Source organism: Pseudorca crassidens, chromosome 3 (assembly GCF_039906515.1).
Source record: "Pseudorca crassidens isolate mPseCra1 chromosome 3, mPseCra1.hap1, whole genome shotgun sequence".
In the NCBI taxonomy this organism is placed as follows: domain Eukaryota; kingdom Metazoa; phylum Chordata; class Mammalia; order Artiodactyla; family Delphinidae; genus Pseudorca; species Pseudorca crassidens.
Window position 1 is genome coordinate 146,271,477 of NC_090298.1, and position 17,105 is coordinate 146,288,581.

At 36.1% G+C, this 17,105-nt stretch overlaps 1 protein-coding gene across 6 annotated transcripts in view; it reads right to left on the reverse strand.

Moving 5' to 3' along the window:
• Nucleotides 1–17,105, reverse strand: part of RANBP17 (RAN binding protein 17) — a 322,707-nt gene that overhangs the window by 84,612 nt on the left and 220,990 nt on the right. For all 6 annotated transcript variants that reach the window (XM_067732877.1, XM_067732875.1, XM_067732874.1 and 3 more), the window contains 2 exons: nt 8,700–8,763; nt 8,500–8,608 (listed from right to left, as the gene is read on the reverse strand). In XM_067732877.1, the coding sequence (XP_067588978.1) occupies nt 8,500–8,608; nt 8,700–8,763 (173 nt within the window). The remainder of the gene's footprint in view (nt 1–8,499; nt 8,609–8,699; nt 8,764–17,105) is intronic.

Sequence of the window (17,105 nt, forward strand, 5' to 3'; positions counted from 1 at the left end):
ATCCTTGTAGAGGTAGATGGCAAGTGGCAAGGGCAAGTGCCAATCTGTAAGTGACATCAGCTTTTAGGGAAAACCCAAAGCTAAATCCCCTCTACTGGATTTCTGAGGATCTGATTCAACAGAAAAGTTACTCATTTTATGAATTTCAATTTTTTTTCCTTCAGAGAAGTCACATTAAAATACAAATAGTAACTATTTTAGTATGTTGGCTCTCAGATATTTTATTTGTAGGCCACTTCATTTGTTATTTTGTATAACTTAAAATCTAGATTGGTGGGAATGTATAATGGTGAAGCCAATATAATATGATGCAGCCACTGTGGAAAACAGTTTGGTAGTTAGTCAAAAAGTTAAACACAGAGTTGTCACATGACCCAGCAATTTTATTCCTAGGTATATGCCCAAGAGAACTGAAAGCATATGTCCATACAAAAACTTAGCATACGAACGCTCAGAGCACCATTATCATAATAGCCAAAAGGTGGAAACAACCCAACTGTTCATCAACTGATAAATGGATAAACAAAATGTGGTATATCCGTACAATGGAATATTAGTCAGCCAAAAAACGGAATGAAGTACTGATGCATGCTAAAATATGGATAAGCCTCAAAAACATTATGGTACATGAAAGAAGCCAGATACAAAGGTCACATATTGTATGATTCCACTCACACTAAATGTCTAGAATGGGCAAATCCATAGAGAAGATAGTAGATTAGTGGCTGCCAGGAGCTGGGGGTAGGGGTAATGAGCGACTACTTTAAGGTACAGGCTTTCTTTCTGGGGTGATGAACATATTATGGAATCAGATAATGGTGACGGTTGCACACCCTGTGAATATTCTAAATATCACTGAATTATACACTTTCACAGGATGAATTTTATGGTATGAGAGAGTCACCACCCCCACAAAACCACCACCACCAAAAATCTGGGTTTGCTTCCCACCTCCCCCCCTTAAATGTAAACAGTGCAATTTCTCATTTCTTCAAATTCAAATGCAAATTGCAGCTGGGTTACTGGGGGGTTTGGGGAGTGGCCAAGGAGAAGCAAGTAGTAATAAATGATGGTAGCCAACAGTTACCGAGGAATTATTGTATGATATATATTGTGTGAAATAGTTTGGTATTAGTGATAGGTAGTAGTAGGCTGAATAATGTAGTAGGCTGAATAACGTAGTAGGCCGAAAAATGGCCCCCCAAAGATGTCTACATCCTAATCCTTGGAATCTGTGAGTATGCTAGGTTATATGACAAAGGAGAATTAAGGTTGCAATCAACTGACTTAAAAATAGAAGATTATTCTGGGTTATCAAGGTGGGTCCAATGTAATCTCAAGGTCTGTGAAAGTGTTAGAGAGAAGCAGAAGGGGAAACTCAGAGATGGCAGCATGAGAAGAATTTGACCAATCTTGGAAAAGGGGGCCATGAGCCAAGGAAAGCAGGTAAGCTCTAAGTTGCAAAAGGCAAGCGAACAGATTCTTCCTCAGAGCCTCCAGAAAGGAACACTGCCCTGCTAATACCTTGATTTTAGCCCAATGAGACCCATTTGGGACTTCTGACCTCCAGAATTACAAAATAATAAATTTGTAATACTTAAGCCATTAAGTTTGTGGTAATTTGTTAAAATAGTAATAGGAAACTAATACATCAATAAAGATCAGGTCTACTGCCATGAAGCTCTTAATGAGAATTAAGAGGAGAGGCAAACAAGGAGATACACAGACAGTGAGTGAAGAAAATACAGCTGACCCTCCATATCCATAAGTTCCACATCCTCAGATTCAACCTACCAGAGACCAGAAATATTTAGGAAAAAAAATTCTAGGAAGTTCCAAAAAGCAAAACTTGAATCTGCCATGGCTGGCAACTATTTACCTAGCATTTACATGGTATTAGGTATTATAATTAATCTAGAGATGACTGAAAGTATACGGGAGGGATGTGTGTAGGTTATTTGCAAAACTATGACATTTTACATAAGGACTTGAGCAAATGCAACTTTTGGTATGGGGGGGCGGGGTGTCCTGGAACTAAGCCCCTGTGTATACTGAGGGACAACTGTAACCCGTTTAAAACCAAGTACCAGTGGGTAATCTCGTAAGAGCCAGTGACTTCTGCAGGTCTAGGCCCATATCATCTGCTGTTCTCCAGCACTTTATTAGGATAGCACTTCTAAAGTTCTATTAGAGGGGCTTCCCTGGTGGTGCAGTGGTTAAGAATCCACCTGCTAATGCAGGGGACACGGGTTCGAGCCCTGGTCCGGGAAGATCCCACATGCCGTGGTGTGGCTGGGCCCGTGAGCCATGGCCGCTGAGCCTGCGCATCCGGAGCCTGTGCTCTGCAACAAGAGAAGCCACCACAATGAGAAGCCTGCGCACCGCAACAAAGAGTAGCCCCCGCTCGCCACAAGTAGAGAAAGCCCAAGCTCAGCAACAAAGACCCAACGCAGCCAAAAATAAAAATAAATAAAGTTCTATTAGAAAAAGGCTTGATAAGTGTGCATAGCTAGATTTAACTTGGGCCCAAATTTGGTTTTCATTTCAGTTTCCCTCTAAACTGCCTAGGAGTTTTAGCTGGCTTTGAAATAACTTATGGTTTTGGGCAGGGCAAGATGTTTTAGTATCAGTCAGGAAGTGTCATCAGCTCTTGCTTCTATAGGAAAATAATAGCCCAAGTTCTAAAGGTAGAGTAGCTGCATAAAGGGTATTGGATTTGCCTCATTTTGAGGACCCAGTGTCAGTCAGTGCCCCTAACAGTGCATTTAATAAAATATCTGTCATGATTAACACATACTGAGTACTTGTTTTGTGAAAGGAATTGTTCCAGGCCCTTTCACATATGTTTATCGTATTTAAGCCACATGACAGCTCTTCAAAGTAGATATCTCCATTTAACAGATGAGAAAACTGAGGCACCCTTTAATTCCTCTCCCTAGGGAACCAGAATGTTTATTTTAGTTCCCAAAAGAAAAATACACTGCCTACTGCAGACTACTCACTCTTTTTCTAGCAAACCTATCCTCAAAGTTTCATCCCTGAAGCATCTCATTCCTGGGGGTGCTCTGGACTCTCTACCCTCAAAACCAGGTGAGTTATTAACACTGGATCTGGACTTAATGGGCTGCTTTCTGCCTACAGGGCCAGCTAATTAGTCTTAATTATCTCATTATAGATTCTAAGTATTTCCAGCTGCTTTTTAACCCCTATTGCCCACTTCCCCTCCTCCCACCAAATGTCTATTTTCCAGATAGTCTGTGCCCAGTCATGGACACAGGTGATACATTGATGTATTCTTCCTATTTATCAGAACATCAGCTATTTCTGAGCAAGCTTCTCACTTTCTAAATCCTCCTGGGATATCTACCTCTGTGTTATTTTTTCCATGAGAAGAAATATGCTTTAGCCAATTATTAGACATAAGAACAAATTTCAAAAACTACATTTGACTTTCACTGACCACAGAAATGTAATATACAAATAATAAACATGAATCTTATCTGTTTGATAGAAGTTTGGAAAGTAATCCCTTCTCCCTTCTTCTCACTGCCCCCGAACCTCAAATCAATCATTCAGTCCAAATAGTTCAAATAAAAATGAAGAAGAAAAAGTTACACTGCCTAATTGACTGAGAATGTGAAAGGCAAAGTAACAGTTTAGCAAAAGTGAATGAGAGTATGTGGTCAGAGGGCTACAAGTTATATGACTGACCTCGGGCAAGTCATCTAATCTCTCTGTACCTCACTTTTCTAACAGATAAACAATGCAATAATACCTATTTCATGTGGGCTGTCCTGAAGATCAAATAGGAAAATGTATGTCAAAGTGGTCTGCAAACTATAACTTTGTAAACAAACGTTATTATTAATAAAGAAAAGGAAAAGTTTCTTTCCTCAGTACATTTTTACTTCTATCTTTAGTAGCTATTTCTAGAATACTCTTCCCTTTTTATTCAAGTCATTTACTTGCTATTTAAGATTTTTCAAATTTAAGCTAGATATCTTCAGGTGCCAATTACCAATTATAAGCCACAAAGGTAGATGGATACTATGCTACCTTCATCCCTAAAGAGAGAACTCTCTCTTAATGTCTATAAACACCATTTTAATATTAGTATCCCCGTGATCATTAAAAGTATGACTGCTTGTTAGAGTTTGAATATCTGAGGAGGGTACTACTCAGATCCCATCAACATGCTTCTCATCTGAGTAGTTCAAGATAAGGTGCAATCATAAAATGTCCAAGGAAAATAAACTATGACACCAAGCAATTCTAAATCTGTGGTTGCTAAAAACTTAATTTGCAACTAACAATATTTAGTTCTCTACAAAACAAAATCCTTTGTTGTATCTCTTTCCCACACTTCCCCTCTGCAATATTTGTCAACTGAATTCACCTCCATTCAAATTAAACAAAATAGAAGGTTTTTATTTATTCAAGTATTTTACACTGAGCAGCTCCCTGGAGGTTCGCCATTTACTGACTTGGGTAATATTATCTTTCCTTTAGTTTATTAGATTGACAAAGTTAACTTAAAAATAACCTTGGGAACTTTAAGTGATTCTTGGTCAGTTACTATTTTCTCCTGTATGTATGCTATCTCATGAAGGGAGTTTTTTGCATTAATTTTTTTTCTTTCACTCTCTCTCTTTTTTAAAAAATTTATTTATTTATTTTTATTTTTGGCTGCGTTGGGTCTTTGTTTCTGCGTGCAGGCTCTTCTCTAGTTGCGGTGAGCGGGGGCTGCTCTTCGTTGCGGTGCGCGGGCTTCTCATTGCGGTGGCTTCTCTTGCTGCAGAGCATGGGCTGTAGGCATGTGGGCTTCAGTAGTTGTGGCTCGCGGGCTCTACAGCGCAGGCTCAGTAGTTGTCGCGCACGGCCTTAGCTGCTCCGCGGCATGTGGGATCTCCCCGGACCAGGGCTCGAACCCGTGGCCCCTGCATTGGCAGGTGGATTCTTAACTACTGCGCCACCAGGGAAGCCCTGCATTAATTTTTATAATTTCTTAAAATACATGGCCAACATGAAACATCATCATTCTGACGATGAAATGCTTTCAATTCTGTTCTTTATACAAGTGAACATTTCGTCTAGTTTAGCCAAGGAGCAATTTGATAAAGTGGTACAACTGTTTATTGTCAACACCCTCCCCCCCATTTTAATCTGAAATACAACCTGGGGCACATAGCCCCTAATTAAATTCATACAAAGTACAAATTATTGAATAGAAACCAAAATGCATTTCAAAGTAAATATCAATTAATGTGACACCCAATTTCTTCACCTTTTTTAATCACTCCAATTGCAGGGCTTATACACAAAGCATATTCAATTTCTTTTGTAGGATTCAATTAGAATATGCTTTATATTTCAATCTAAGAATCACATCCAATGCTTTGCAAGCAGGTTGGTTAGGCGTTTTTTCTATGTGATTCTTACCCCCCCCCCCAAAAATCACTGATATAAAAAGTTCCTCTTCAAATTTTTCTGTTTAATTTGAGAAGAATTCTCATGATCTAGTATTTCTCTCACTTAATACATGGATCTGTGCTTCTTTTGACAACATCACTACCTCTTCTTTCCTTGTTTCCATGACAGTCAACACCCAATAGAAAAGTACAGAGCCATCTATATAGGAATTCTGACAGCAACGTCCAGTCAATCTAGTTTGTGAGACAAGGCTTCAAATAATAAAACTGTGTTCAGCAGCACTCAACAAATGATTGTCTGTAAAGTAATAACTTGAACAGAGAGCAACAAGTGACTAATCGAGCACAAGAGTGTCCAAGTGTAGCTAATCACTTGCGAAAGTAATCAGCCACTTGGTTTGTTTTGTCTTGGAGAGCCCAATGATCAAACTACTCCCAGAGACAACACAGCAGGCTGAGCTGATTTCAGGAGCCATGATTATGGCATTCTGGTTACAGTATACTTGTGTGTCATTCATTCGCCAAATACTAACTGAGCACGAACAATGTAGAGATACTGAGATTGGTACTAGAAAATATGAAGAAGGCAAAGTCTATACCCTAAAGGAGCTCAACATATTTTGGGAAGAAGAGCAACTCTGGTTTGTAACAGGGGAAGGAAGCTCTCTGATAATATATACCACAAATCATCACTTGATGCTTGTCATACACGTTTAATTATTTTTAAAAGTGAAAAACACTAATAAATAAAAAAGTTTCTTTTCAAACTATGTACAAGTTCCATGAGTGTAGCTGCTACTGTTTTTCATTTTATCTATTCCCAGATTCGATTTACTTACATTGAGCATCTACCATGTACCAGGTACTCCCACACAGCCTGTCTTTCCTTTTCCCCAAGGTATCTAAAAACTGCTTTCAGTGTAAACAGATGTTTACCTTTAAAAAAACCCTCTGAACCAAAAAATTTCAATTTATACTTTATATGTCCTTGGGTTAAATATTTCAAAGGAATCCAATCGTGTGAAACCTAATAAGACCCTATTATTCAAGTATATATTTGTACTTCAGTTTTCTCATACCTCACAGTTTGCATTAAGCAATACTAAATAAATGTAGTCTTCAAAAAGGCAGCGTGCAATGCAGGGTCTTTCTGGGCATCATCATGACTATCAGTTATCAATGCAAAGATAAGCGCAGTAGTGCTGTGAATACTGACAGTGCTATCCTGTTGTTTAAGCTACCACAGATTTATGAGGGGTTCTTTTGTCCATAACGGCCGTACAAAAAAGGATCTTGACTCATTCCATTTCCAGGTCCTGAAGATGTGCGTGACATGAACCTCCTTCTAGGAAATTTCCTTTAGCTAGTTCTGTTTAACTTTGGTCTCCCTGCTTCTTTCATTCTGTTTGACAGGTCATTAAAAGAGCATTTTTAAGGCTTAGGAAACAAATTAAGTCTAGACAAGGGTGTTACTATCTCCTTTAATGCTTGGACAACAGGGAAAGCAAGAAGGCTAGCTCCTTGAGGGCAGGGGCCAGTATGCCTGACTGGTCTTTGTCTTGCCCTCAGACCTCAGCACAGGGTGCTCTCTAAATGATTATGGAGGACGATGACAAAGAGTCTGGGCTGCTCTTCTGCTCTCCAAGGCAGCAGCTGAGAGGTAATACAGGCCAGTGTGCAGCATGCAAAGCTGTCACTCAGATCCTCCATTTGCCTAAGGTAGCAGATGATTGGGTTTTGCATGCCTGGTTTACACTCTTCAAATATTTATAGACAGTTTTCTTTGCCTCAAGCCCTACTTGTCACTTGGCCAAGTTTTACATACATGGTTCTTTTAATCTTTCTTTAGAAATCAATCCCACTAAGCTCCTTAGTCATTCTTGTTGTATTTTTCACAAGTTTTGGCTGTTTGTCTTTCTGGTAATTTATTCTGTTGAAATGCATGAAAATAACATACATATGGAGCAGAGAAGGATTTAGTCACCTTTCCATTACAAGGGTCAATGCCTTTTACATACAAAATGAAATTATTTATCCCTTTTCCTTATGTATGATCATGTTTAAAAAAAATTCATGTTTAAGTTGATAGATCAGTTAATACATTGCAAGAGAAAGGAAGAAAAAGTATCATCAGTCTTACATTTTCTAAGGATGATATCATATCGTCATTGATTGAATTCTCTCATATGTCTATAAACCGATTAATTTAACCTGCAGTATCCAAACATGGGGGAAAATGGGAATTCAGAATAACGTGCTCAACACAGAGAGGCCTAAGTGCCCATCTTAAGGTAGCTCGCTATCTACCTGTGGACACTTCTGGCTAACTTCAGCTTTTCAATGAAACAAAAACAAGTTAATTTTTCCCATTAGAAAAGTAATACAGTCAGGAAAATTTCAAATAACCAGAAATGAGGAAAAGTCACCTATAGTGCACTACTCAAAGACAACATTTAACATTTTTGAAGAATTTCATTTGAGCTTTTTTTTTGACGCACTGTTTTTTCCATCCCAATGGGCATGCTCATAATCATTTGCACAGTTCAATACCTTACGTTTTTGCTTAATATTATATCATAAAACTTCATGTATTACTTTGTCTTCAAGCCATAATTTTTAATGACTACAGACTATTCCATCAAGTAAGTAGATATGCCATAATTTTATAATTCCCTGTTGTTGGACATTTACATCATTGCCATTTTTTTTTTCTAGATTAAATGCCATTACAAAGAAAATCCTTGTTTATAAAGGTTTTCTGTATTTACGATTATTCTTTGATTTTGTAGCAGTAAAATTAATGGATCAAAGGATACCCAGAAAATCAGTTTTGAAGTAAAGAGTTAATACAAGTACTATCTGAAGTGAAAAATACCACCTTATATACAAAAATTTGCCTTTTGGCTCTGATGCTAACAAGTGAATGCTCAAATCTCGGAAAGTTGTAGAAAACTGTCAAAGATGGCAAATTCCAATAAGTTAAATGTGGTACTCACAAATACGACACTTCTTTATTCACACAAGTATACTGTTGACCCCTTATTAATTAAGCTTAAATTCTTAACCTTACCTAGATCTACCATCAGAAGACGAGTGAGGGCTGTGTAGAAGGTTGTTCGGCACCTGAAGTCACTGAGACTGTAACTGTCACTGATGCCAAGAAAGGGGAAGTGTTCACTCTGATGAAAGCAAGAGAGCATCCAAAGTTACTAAGCTTTACCTAAACTACCCGGAAAACTCTAGTCATTAATTAAAGGAAATAAGACTCACCGTGTGATTTTTTAACATGAATTTCACGGCATCTATCTTCACAAGTTTTTTTAAAAGGATATAGGTAATAGAAGTTAAGGAATCTGGGGAAATACAATTGTCTCATCAATAAGTAATAGATCACAAAATAACACTGAACTATAATGGCATCAGTTTCTATTTATGAAGAATAAATATTTTTTTCTAAAGAGTATTATTCCTATAGAAATGCCTTCCATTCTGTTAAGAATGATAATCCATTATTAACCAGTGCAATTACTTTTCCTATCTTATACATTTTCTAGTTATGGCAAGGGAGAATGACTTTTATAATTAAGACAAAAAGTTTTTTACTATTAAAGCCTTGAGAGTGGAAAATTAAAACTGACCCTTTTTACATTTTGGGTGTAACATGGAACTTCTTTTCACTTAATACTATTTCATAAAAAATAATTATGAAAGACCCATAATAGGCTATCAAGAAAGAGAAAATTATTCAATTCTAAGAAACATGAGCTCAGTTAGTAGAAATCTAAGGAAGTTCTGCTTTAGATGAAGAAAATCAGAATACAATTAGGAGGATGTAGCAGATTGTATGTCCTCAAGTATTGAAGGCCAGGTTTAAAGGACCTCATATTTCTCAAGTGCCTACTAGGTGTAAGGCATTTTATATTTGTTAACCCACCAAATCTTCATAATTACATTGTTAAATATTACTTATTATGTCTAATCTGTGGATAAGAAAACAGAAGCTCAGAGAAATTAAGTTACTTGCCCAAGATTATACATCTGTGGACTGAGAGTGCTGACATTTGACCTGAGGTTTGATTACAAAGGCTGTGTTCTTTCTACTGTACCACATTATCACCTGAACAGTTCAACTCAGAATGAGAAGAGAGTTGAAAAGTCACAAACATGATCACAAAGCCTAAATAATTTCTGTTTAATGCCATCATCAAAGAAGGGCTGAAGTGGGTTCTAAGAACATCTATTCAGGACACAGACACCCTCTCCTCTTACTTAGGGTTTACCCTAAGTGTTTTCTAGTCATGTGTCTCCTACTCTAGCTAGGGCACCTCTTGGGCATTCCCTACATACTTACTCACACCTTTCTTCAAGCCGTAATAATCTTACATGGTTCCATTTATGTCCCAATGAAAACACTGGCTCTTTTCCTTCACATCATTCCCAAATGCAGATGTATATTAACTCTGTACAGTGGGGCTGATTAGCCTAATTTAAAATTTTAGGCACTCAGGTGTGGGTGTAAAAGAGTAGAAAATGCACTGGAACGAAAGTTAGGAAACCTGGGCTTTCAGCTTGACTACACCATTCAATCAGCAGGATGACAGTCTGAGTACTATACTCAGCGATTCTTAGCCTTAGTTTTCCTCTTCAACAAATGAGGATATACCCAAGCTATCTTGGGTTGTGAGGGCTGTTGTAAGGATCAGATGATGCAAATGTCTTTGCTAAATGTAAATTAGAGAGAAAACACAAAGAAGCAGAGAATGAACCTTTACAGAATGCTTACTACTTGCAAGGTTAATTCTCACAATCCCATGAGATAGATTCTATTTTTCAAATGAGGAAACAAACTCAAACAATGAAATAAAACTTACCAAAAGACAGGCAATTAGGATGATTTACACTCAAGCCCCTCTGACTCTAAGGCAACCCATTCCAGTTGCATATTAAGCAACTGTATAGTTTGCTTATCTGTATATTATACTGTAAACTTTCTAAGGGCAGTGGCCGCATGTATGCATTTTCCTCAGCACATCGCTCTCAGCGGGTGCTCGATGCACTATGTGTTTCTGGAAGGTTGAAACAAGATCAGGGCTGATAGGTAGCAAGTCTTTCCCTGCTTACAAAGATGCAGATTTGATGATTTTTTCCAGTGTAAATCACTGAGTAGAAGAACTGCCACTCAAACTTCACTCGGTTAAACAGGGGTGGGGATCAATAAGCTAAGAAATATCTTAAGTAATTACCAAATACAATCCTCTTACAATTGCGAAGTTGAAAGTGACAGGGTCTATGGGTAATAAGAATGCTGCCATTAATAGGAATCTTCCTGTCAGTGCTGCTAATAAACAGCAAGTCATGTTTTGACAACAGAATATTTATGGTAGCAATAAACAGAACATTCACAGGAAGAATCTCATATGCCAAAGACACACTTTCTGCAGAACTGCATCTGTGCACTTTGTACCAAGGCCAGCCTCACGGCCTTTTAATTACCTTCTAAAGAAAAAAAAAAAGGTTAAGAGTGAATTTTTAAACTTTTTCAATAAAGAAAAAAATGAGCGTTCATCTGAATATTTATATTCCCCTATAGGAATTCAATTCAAAGCTAGTTATGGTCCTTAAGAGGATCTATAATTTTTTTTAAAAAGGTAAATAGATACATCATCATTATAATCTTCATTCTTCTCTAAGAGACTAGGGTTCTTGTAAGTTGCACCATTTTAGTCGGGTGGCAGTACTAGGTTAGATTTCAGAGGCCTGCTGACAACAGTTTATAACAGTACACGTGGTAATGGTGGTTAACAGTAACAACAGTAGTAGAAGTCCAGTAGAGTTAGAGAACTTAATAAAGGTCTCACATGGAACTTATAAATGGTAGAGCCAAGATTCAAATCCAAAGTTCAAAGGTCTGTGTGACTTGAAAGTATAAGCTCTTTTCACTAGGCTATCTCATATCCATTTAATTTTAAAGATGCCACATGATTCTACAGAGATCACTAGCTTCTTGAGATACAACTGAAACTGGAACTAGGTCCTAGAAGCGACAGGGAAACTGTTCTTTTAGGAGGCATCAACTCATTAGTGAGCCTTCATCACATCCAGGACTGAGCAAACTCCATAACCTGGCTGATACTAACTTACAAACAAAATGCTCATAAAATTTCTGTCTATAACCATGTTGTTATGAAACCACTGACAAAGGTGAAGATGGCCTTACTGATAGTTAGCATGACAAAATGGAGAAAGGCAAGAAAAAGTTGAAAGAATGGTGTATCTTAGAGATGGTCAAAATTTTGAAAATCTGCATCCTTTGTAAAGAAGGATAGCCAAATTGAGAATGCCTTGGTTTCTTAAGTTACAGGTACCACACACTTCAGCAGCTAAGGGGCACAGGAGCACCAAGTATGACTTCAATTCATGCTATCAAGTCTTTACTGAGCAACACCATACTTCATCAATCCTAAAACACCACTGATTATAAAAAAACATTCATATTATATGAGCTACTATGAAAGAAAAGGTATTTTAAAGTATCATCAACTATAAAACATTTTATTTACAGAAGTGTTAAAATGTGACAAAATTTGTTTTAGAATCAAAGAAGTAGTATATTAGATGCATGATATTCACTAAGCACAAGAGGGTGGATAATGGTATTGACCTAGGCAATTATGTAAAAGCCATACATATTTACAAATATTACAGATAGAATTAGATCCTGATGATAGAAGAAAGTTCACAGATAAGAAAATTACCTGTTGGAAATTACTGTAGGTAATATAGTATAAATATACTGTAGGTATATAGTATAATTACTGAAATATTAGTTTAGTTATTTCAAAAGTAGAATTATGCTCATGAACCCTACTAGACTAAAAAAATCCAAACAGGTATAACCAAAATGAAACATCTTAAGGGATACTAATAACTACTTATAAGGACTAAGAGTTAAGGTTTAGTATCTCAGTAGGAGAGGTAACAGTATGTTCAAAAGGCCTGCTACGTGATGAAGTTTTGAAACTATAGAGAAAGGAAACAAGAGTCCTAATCCCTAATAATTTACAACTTAATAGGAGAGAGGACTAGCCAATACTAGGCTATATTATATTCATCACCAGAAATATAGATAAGAACTAGGTGTCCAAGAACATTAAGAAAAAGAAAAGGAATGAAAATGAAGTATTCAGTAGCACCTACTATGTGACTGGATCAGTAGAACCAGGTGCTTTATTATTGTAAGATGACATAGATATATTGTTATGTATTTACTATCTTATCTAATCCTTACAAAATCCTACGAGATAGGTAATATTCCCTTTCTACAGATGAAGAAACTGAGTCTCAGAGAAATTAAATGACTCATTCATGTTCTTTCAGTTAACATAGTGACTAAGGATTATAACTACTTCAGGATGGCTCTACCAAGTTTTTAGCTAAACCTGAAAATTAAAAGAGACCTAAGTGGGTTACAATGGATCAAATGAAGAGAACAGCACACGTGGTAATTCAGTGAAAGATAATGAAGGGTGTCAAGGGGAAGGCAAAAATAAATTTCCTTGGCCCAAGTATAAAGTACAAATTGTGGTTGAGTGGTAGATCAGGAAATTAGTTATGGGAACTCAATAAGTCAAGTACCATTAAAGAACTCAAGCTTAAATCGATAATTTTACTTTGACCCAAGAAGCAAGTGGAAGTGACTCTGGGCTTTTGGGAAGAAAAATGATCAGATCAAAACAATACTCGAGGAAGGTAATCCTGTGAAGCAAGAATATATAAAGAACTGAGAGAAGGCCTGCATAAGTGGGCTACAGAAGAGGAGTAGCAGATTCTCACCCTTGATGCCAGCACAAAAACAAACAAATAGAGCAGATAAATTACGAGATGACTTTTCCAAAGATGATAGAGACAGCAAACAAAGAAATAAATCAACATTTCTTTTGATGAGAAATGTTAATAGAAGTATGCCTGAGGGATGTTGCTGAAACTAGTTTTATTTAACATTCTGAAAACCATCTGGAGACGGTGATATTCGCTGAAATAAAGCAATACATTTTAATACTGTTTCACAAAAGCAGAATTACTATGGTTTATTACTAAATATTTCCTGTAACAGACATACCCAATTTTACTTCCATCCTTCACCCTTATTTCATTCTAGACCCTTGTTTCATCTTTCATCCTTTAGTCTTTCCTGACCCTCCACCTCATTCAGGATTCACCAAATCCTGGTGTACAGGAACTATGGGAGATAGTCCCAGTCTTAAGAGAGTTAGTCTGAAGCCAAATGGAAGCAATTCTTTCTTTAACAGATAACCTGAGCCAGCTTCATAGGCGTCCAGACTATGCACTTGTACAGGGGCCTCTGCTTATAAAGGCCTCTGCTTGGTTCAATGCTCTGCTGATGAGGACTTGAAATTCTTAATCATTTATGAACAAGGCACCCCACATTTTCACTTCGTACTGGGACCCGTGAATTATGTATGTGGTCTTGCAATAACATGATGAAGTTATTAATTCTAAGAATTGTTTAAGTTAACATTATTAATAGGGTAAAGTGAGTTTGGATAAATTCATGAATTTATGTAGAACCCTTTAATGGGGTCTGTTTTTTAAAAGCTAAAGATATTGTGGGTTTTCTCAGACCTTTGAGGATGATGTAATAAGGGCAGCTACCAACAGAGGGCCTAACAGAAAATGAAATTTCCTTTCTCATTATTATCTATCTGAAACCCAGAGACATGTAAATGCTATAAATTTTAGTAAACAATGAATTGCAGTAGAAATGTTGATCAATTATTTTTCAAAGGAAGAAAAATTTAAAATAATGATTAATAAACAAACAGAATTTTGGATGAAATGTGACACTTCCCTCCCTCTTTCTCAGCATGTAAAATAAGTAAGTTTATTTGATAGCTCCGTATGACCCTTATTCTTGCTCCAGTTTTCCTGGCAGCTTCCTTGTCCTAATCACTTAAACAATCTTACTCCTTTCCCAATTAGATAGAAACTAGAATTTATGACTGGAAATCATTTCAAAGCAGGAAAAAGATCCCCAGGTATTAAACCTAACTGTGGAGGGCTGCCCCAGGACAGAGTCATTTCAACTCTGTGCCTGTTAGAGAAAGCTATTTAGAATCTGGAATTCTTGAAATTTAGTCTTGGAAATTTAAAAAGTACATTAAAAAGTTACTAGATATGCTTGCTAAGTGTATCATATATGCCACATGTAATGAATCTGTCGGGAAAACAAACTTTCTCTCAAAAAGGCCACTAGATTTTAAAATTACAATAATCTTGCCAGTTTAGAAAGCTTCAAATTTACCAACAGAAACCTTGGGGTGAATGCAACAAGGGCTTTCCAGTTAAAATCTGAGGACTTAACATAATGGTATCCTCCTCACACACATTATTCTTTGGAAAACTAGACTATTTCTAAAAACATCAAGTCTGCCTTTTCCAAGTGAAGACAAATTCCCTTAGAGAAGAGCTTGTAGGAGAAATACCCGACTTTTCTGTTTAGGACATTCAGTTCTATTTTCTGATTAACTTAAGGCAGAAGTCCTCAAAGTATGGTCCTTGAGCCACCAGCATCACCTGGAGTTGATGAAAATGCAAATTCTCAGGCCTCAGTCTGACCCCTCCTAAAACAGAAACTCTGGGGGTGGGGGTGGGGTCCAGGAATTTGTATCTTAACAAGAACTCCAGTGATTCTGATTATCACTAAGGTTTGAGACAGTAACCATCAGGGCCAGGTTACCATTCCAGGTTACTCTGCCTTAGGCAAGTAAACACAAGGCTTTTTAGCACTTCTCATAAATGAGGATCTTTTGTGATTTCAATTTCCAAACAACCAGTCAGATACAAGACCACCAAAGTTCAGAGAAGGGCTGTGAGGACCATAAATAATGAGTAAGATTCACTCTGAAGAAGATAAAAATAGAACAAACAAAAAAATAAGTATTTGAAGACATGCATTATAAAAGTAATAAGGAACATTTAAAAATTTTATAGTAAGATAACATGCTTTTCATTTATTTGTTACTAGTATTTTAAATATAAATATTTTGAATATTACTATATAAACAGACTTCCATTTATAGAGGCCAAAAGGTGATGATTTTTATCTTGCATAACTGTTTCTATTGCTGAAGAGTGTCACCTTATTTTTAACACAGAAATAATGTATTGCTTTAAAATCAGGATTTAAAAACACATTACAATAAAGAAATCGATTAGAAACAACAAAACATGCATTAAGTAACCAGCAACTGCACTGAAATAGATACACCACTCACATATTCCATTATGTAAATGAATTCAAAGATATTTCATGACTGATCAGCTAGAAGGGACATAATGATTTATAATTCAAATAACTGAGCAGTGAAATCAAATTGAGTTAATATATATTTCTAAATATGCAAACCTGAAATAATTGTTTAAAAATATAAATCAATGTACCCAAGTTGAAATTATGCCTATCCCTTGGTTTAAAACGCAAGCTATTAAACTTTTATCTAATAAGCTTTCTGAAAATACGATTCTTTTATTAACTTCAAAAAAGGAGTGCTCAAAAGCAGTAAGTGACTTGTAAGATAATGGTTATAATCTCAGGATTAAAGAATATATAAAAGGTATAAGTGATAGGAAAGGATCTTTAATAGCAGATACAAATAAATTAGGCATTATGTAAATCATACAAAAAACAATACAAATCAAATTAATTTTATATTAGATTTCAATTTCAACCTAAAAAATAGGGGAAATCTAAACATAGATATGTGCTATAAAATAATATAGGCTTCTTTCCAGATAATATGTTCTCAAAGTAATACATCGTGAAAAGGCCAGAGTTTGCAATACTAAGAAGTACTTATAAACCACTTCATATGTTAGAAATAAAGAGTATTTCAGCATTATTATTAAAAAAAATACAGGTTGAGTTTTTTTTTTAATAAGAAAAAATACATATCTTAAAAAGCCAAAATGACCACTGGAATTGGGTTGTACATCACTTTCCAGTAAAAAGGAAAAACAGCCTGGACAGGTGTAATTTATCATTTTTCTGATTTAATATCAAAGAAATATATTAAAATAATAAAAAGAATCCTGAAATCCTCAAAATTTGTAGTGATAAATAGCCCTCCCTGTCTTTATTGCATTATACCTACTAACAGAAATATTGCATGGTGGATTTTGCCAGACAAGGACGATTATTTTCCAATAAAAAGTTGCATATTAAATTCCAGCACAAAAGTGGGTGTCTAATACTTTGGAAATCTTTTATGGTTTGCCAAGGAACACAATTTTAAACTTAACTAATATAAACATATTCCTGGAGTGAACCTACATTAAAGATTTCCATCCAATGCCACCCATTATCAGAATGCTGTCCTCATGCTAAAATATCAGCTAATCTTAGTGGTTAACTAAACCAACACGTATTTTTCACAACTCCTACATATTTGATAGCTAACATATAAAAGACAATCGACATACTTCTCTCGCATTGGTAGAAACATTATAATAGTATCAACTATAATCTAATAAGAAAGGATGATTCTGGTTTTAGATTTTAAAAATCTGCTAAAGAGAAATCTAAACATTTAATGTGTAATGGGAAATCTTATTTTAGAGCAAATAAGATGTTGATTTGGTAGAGGAAATAATCAAAGA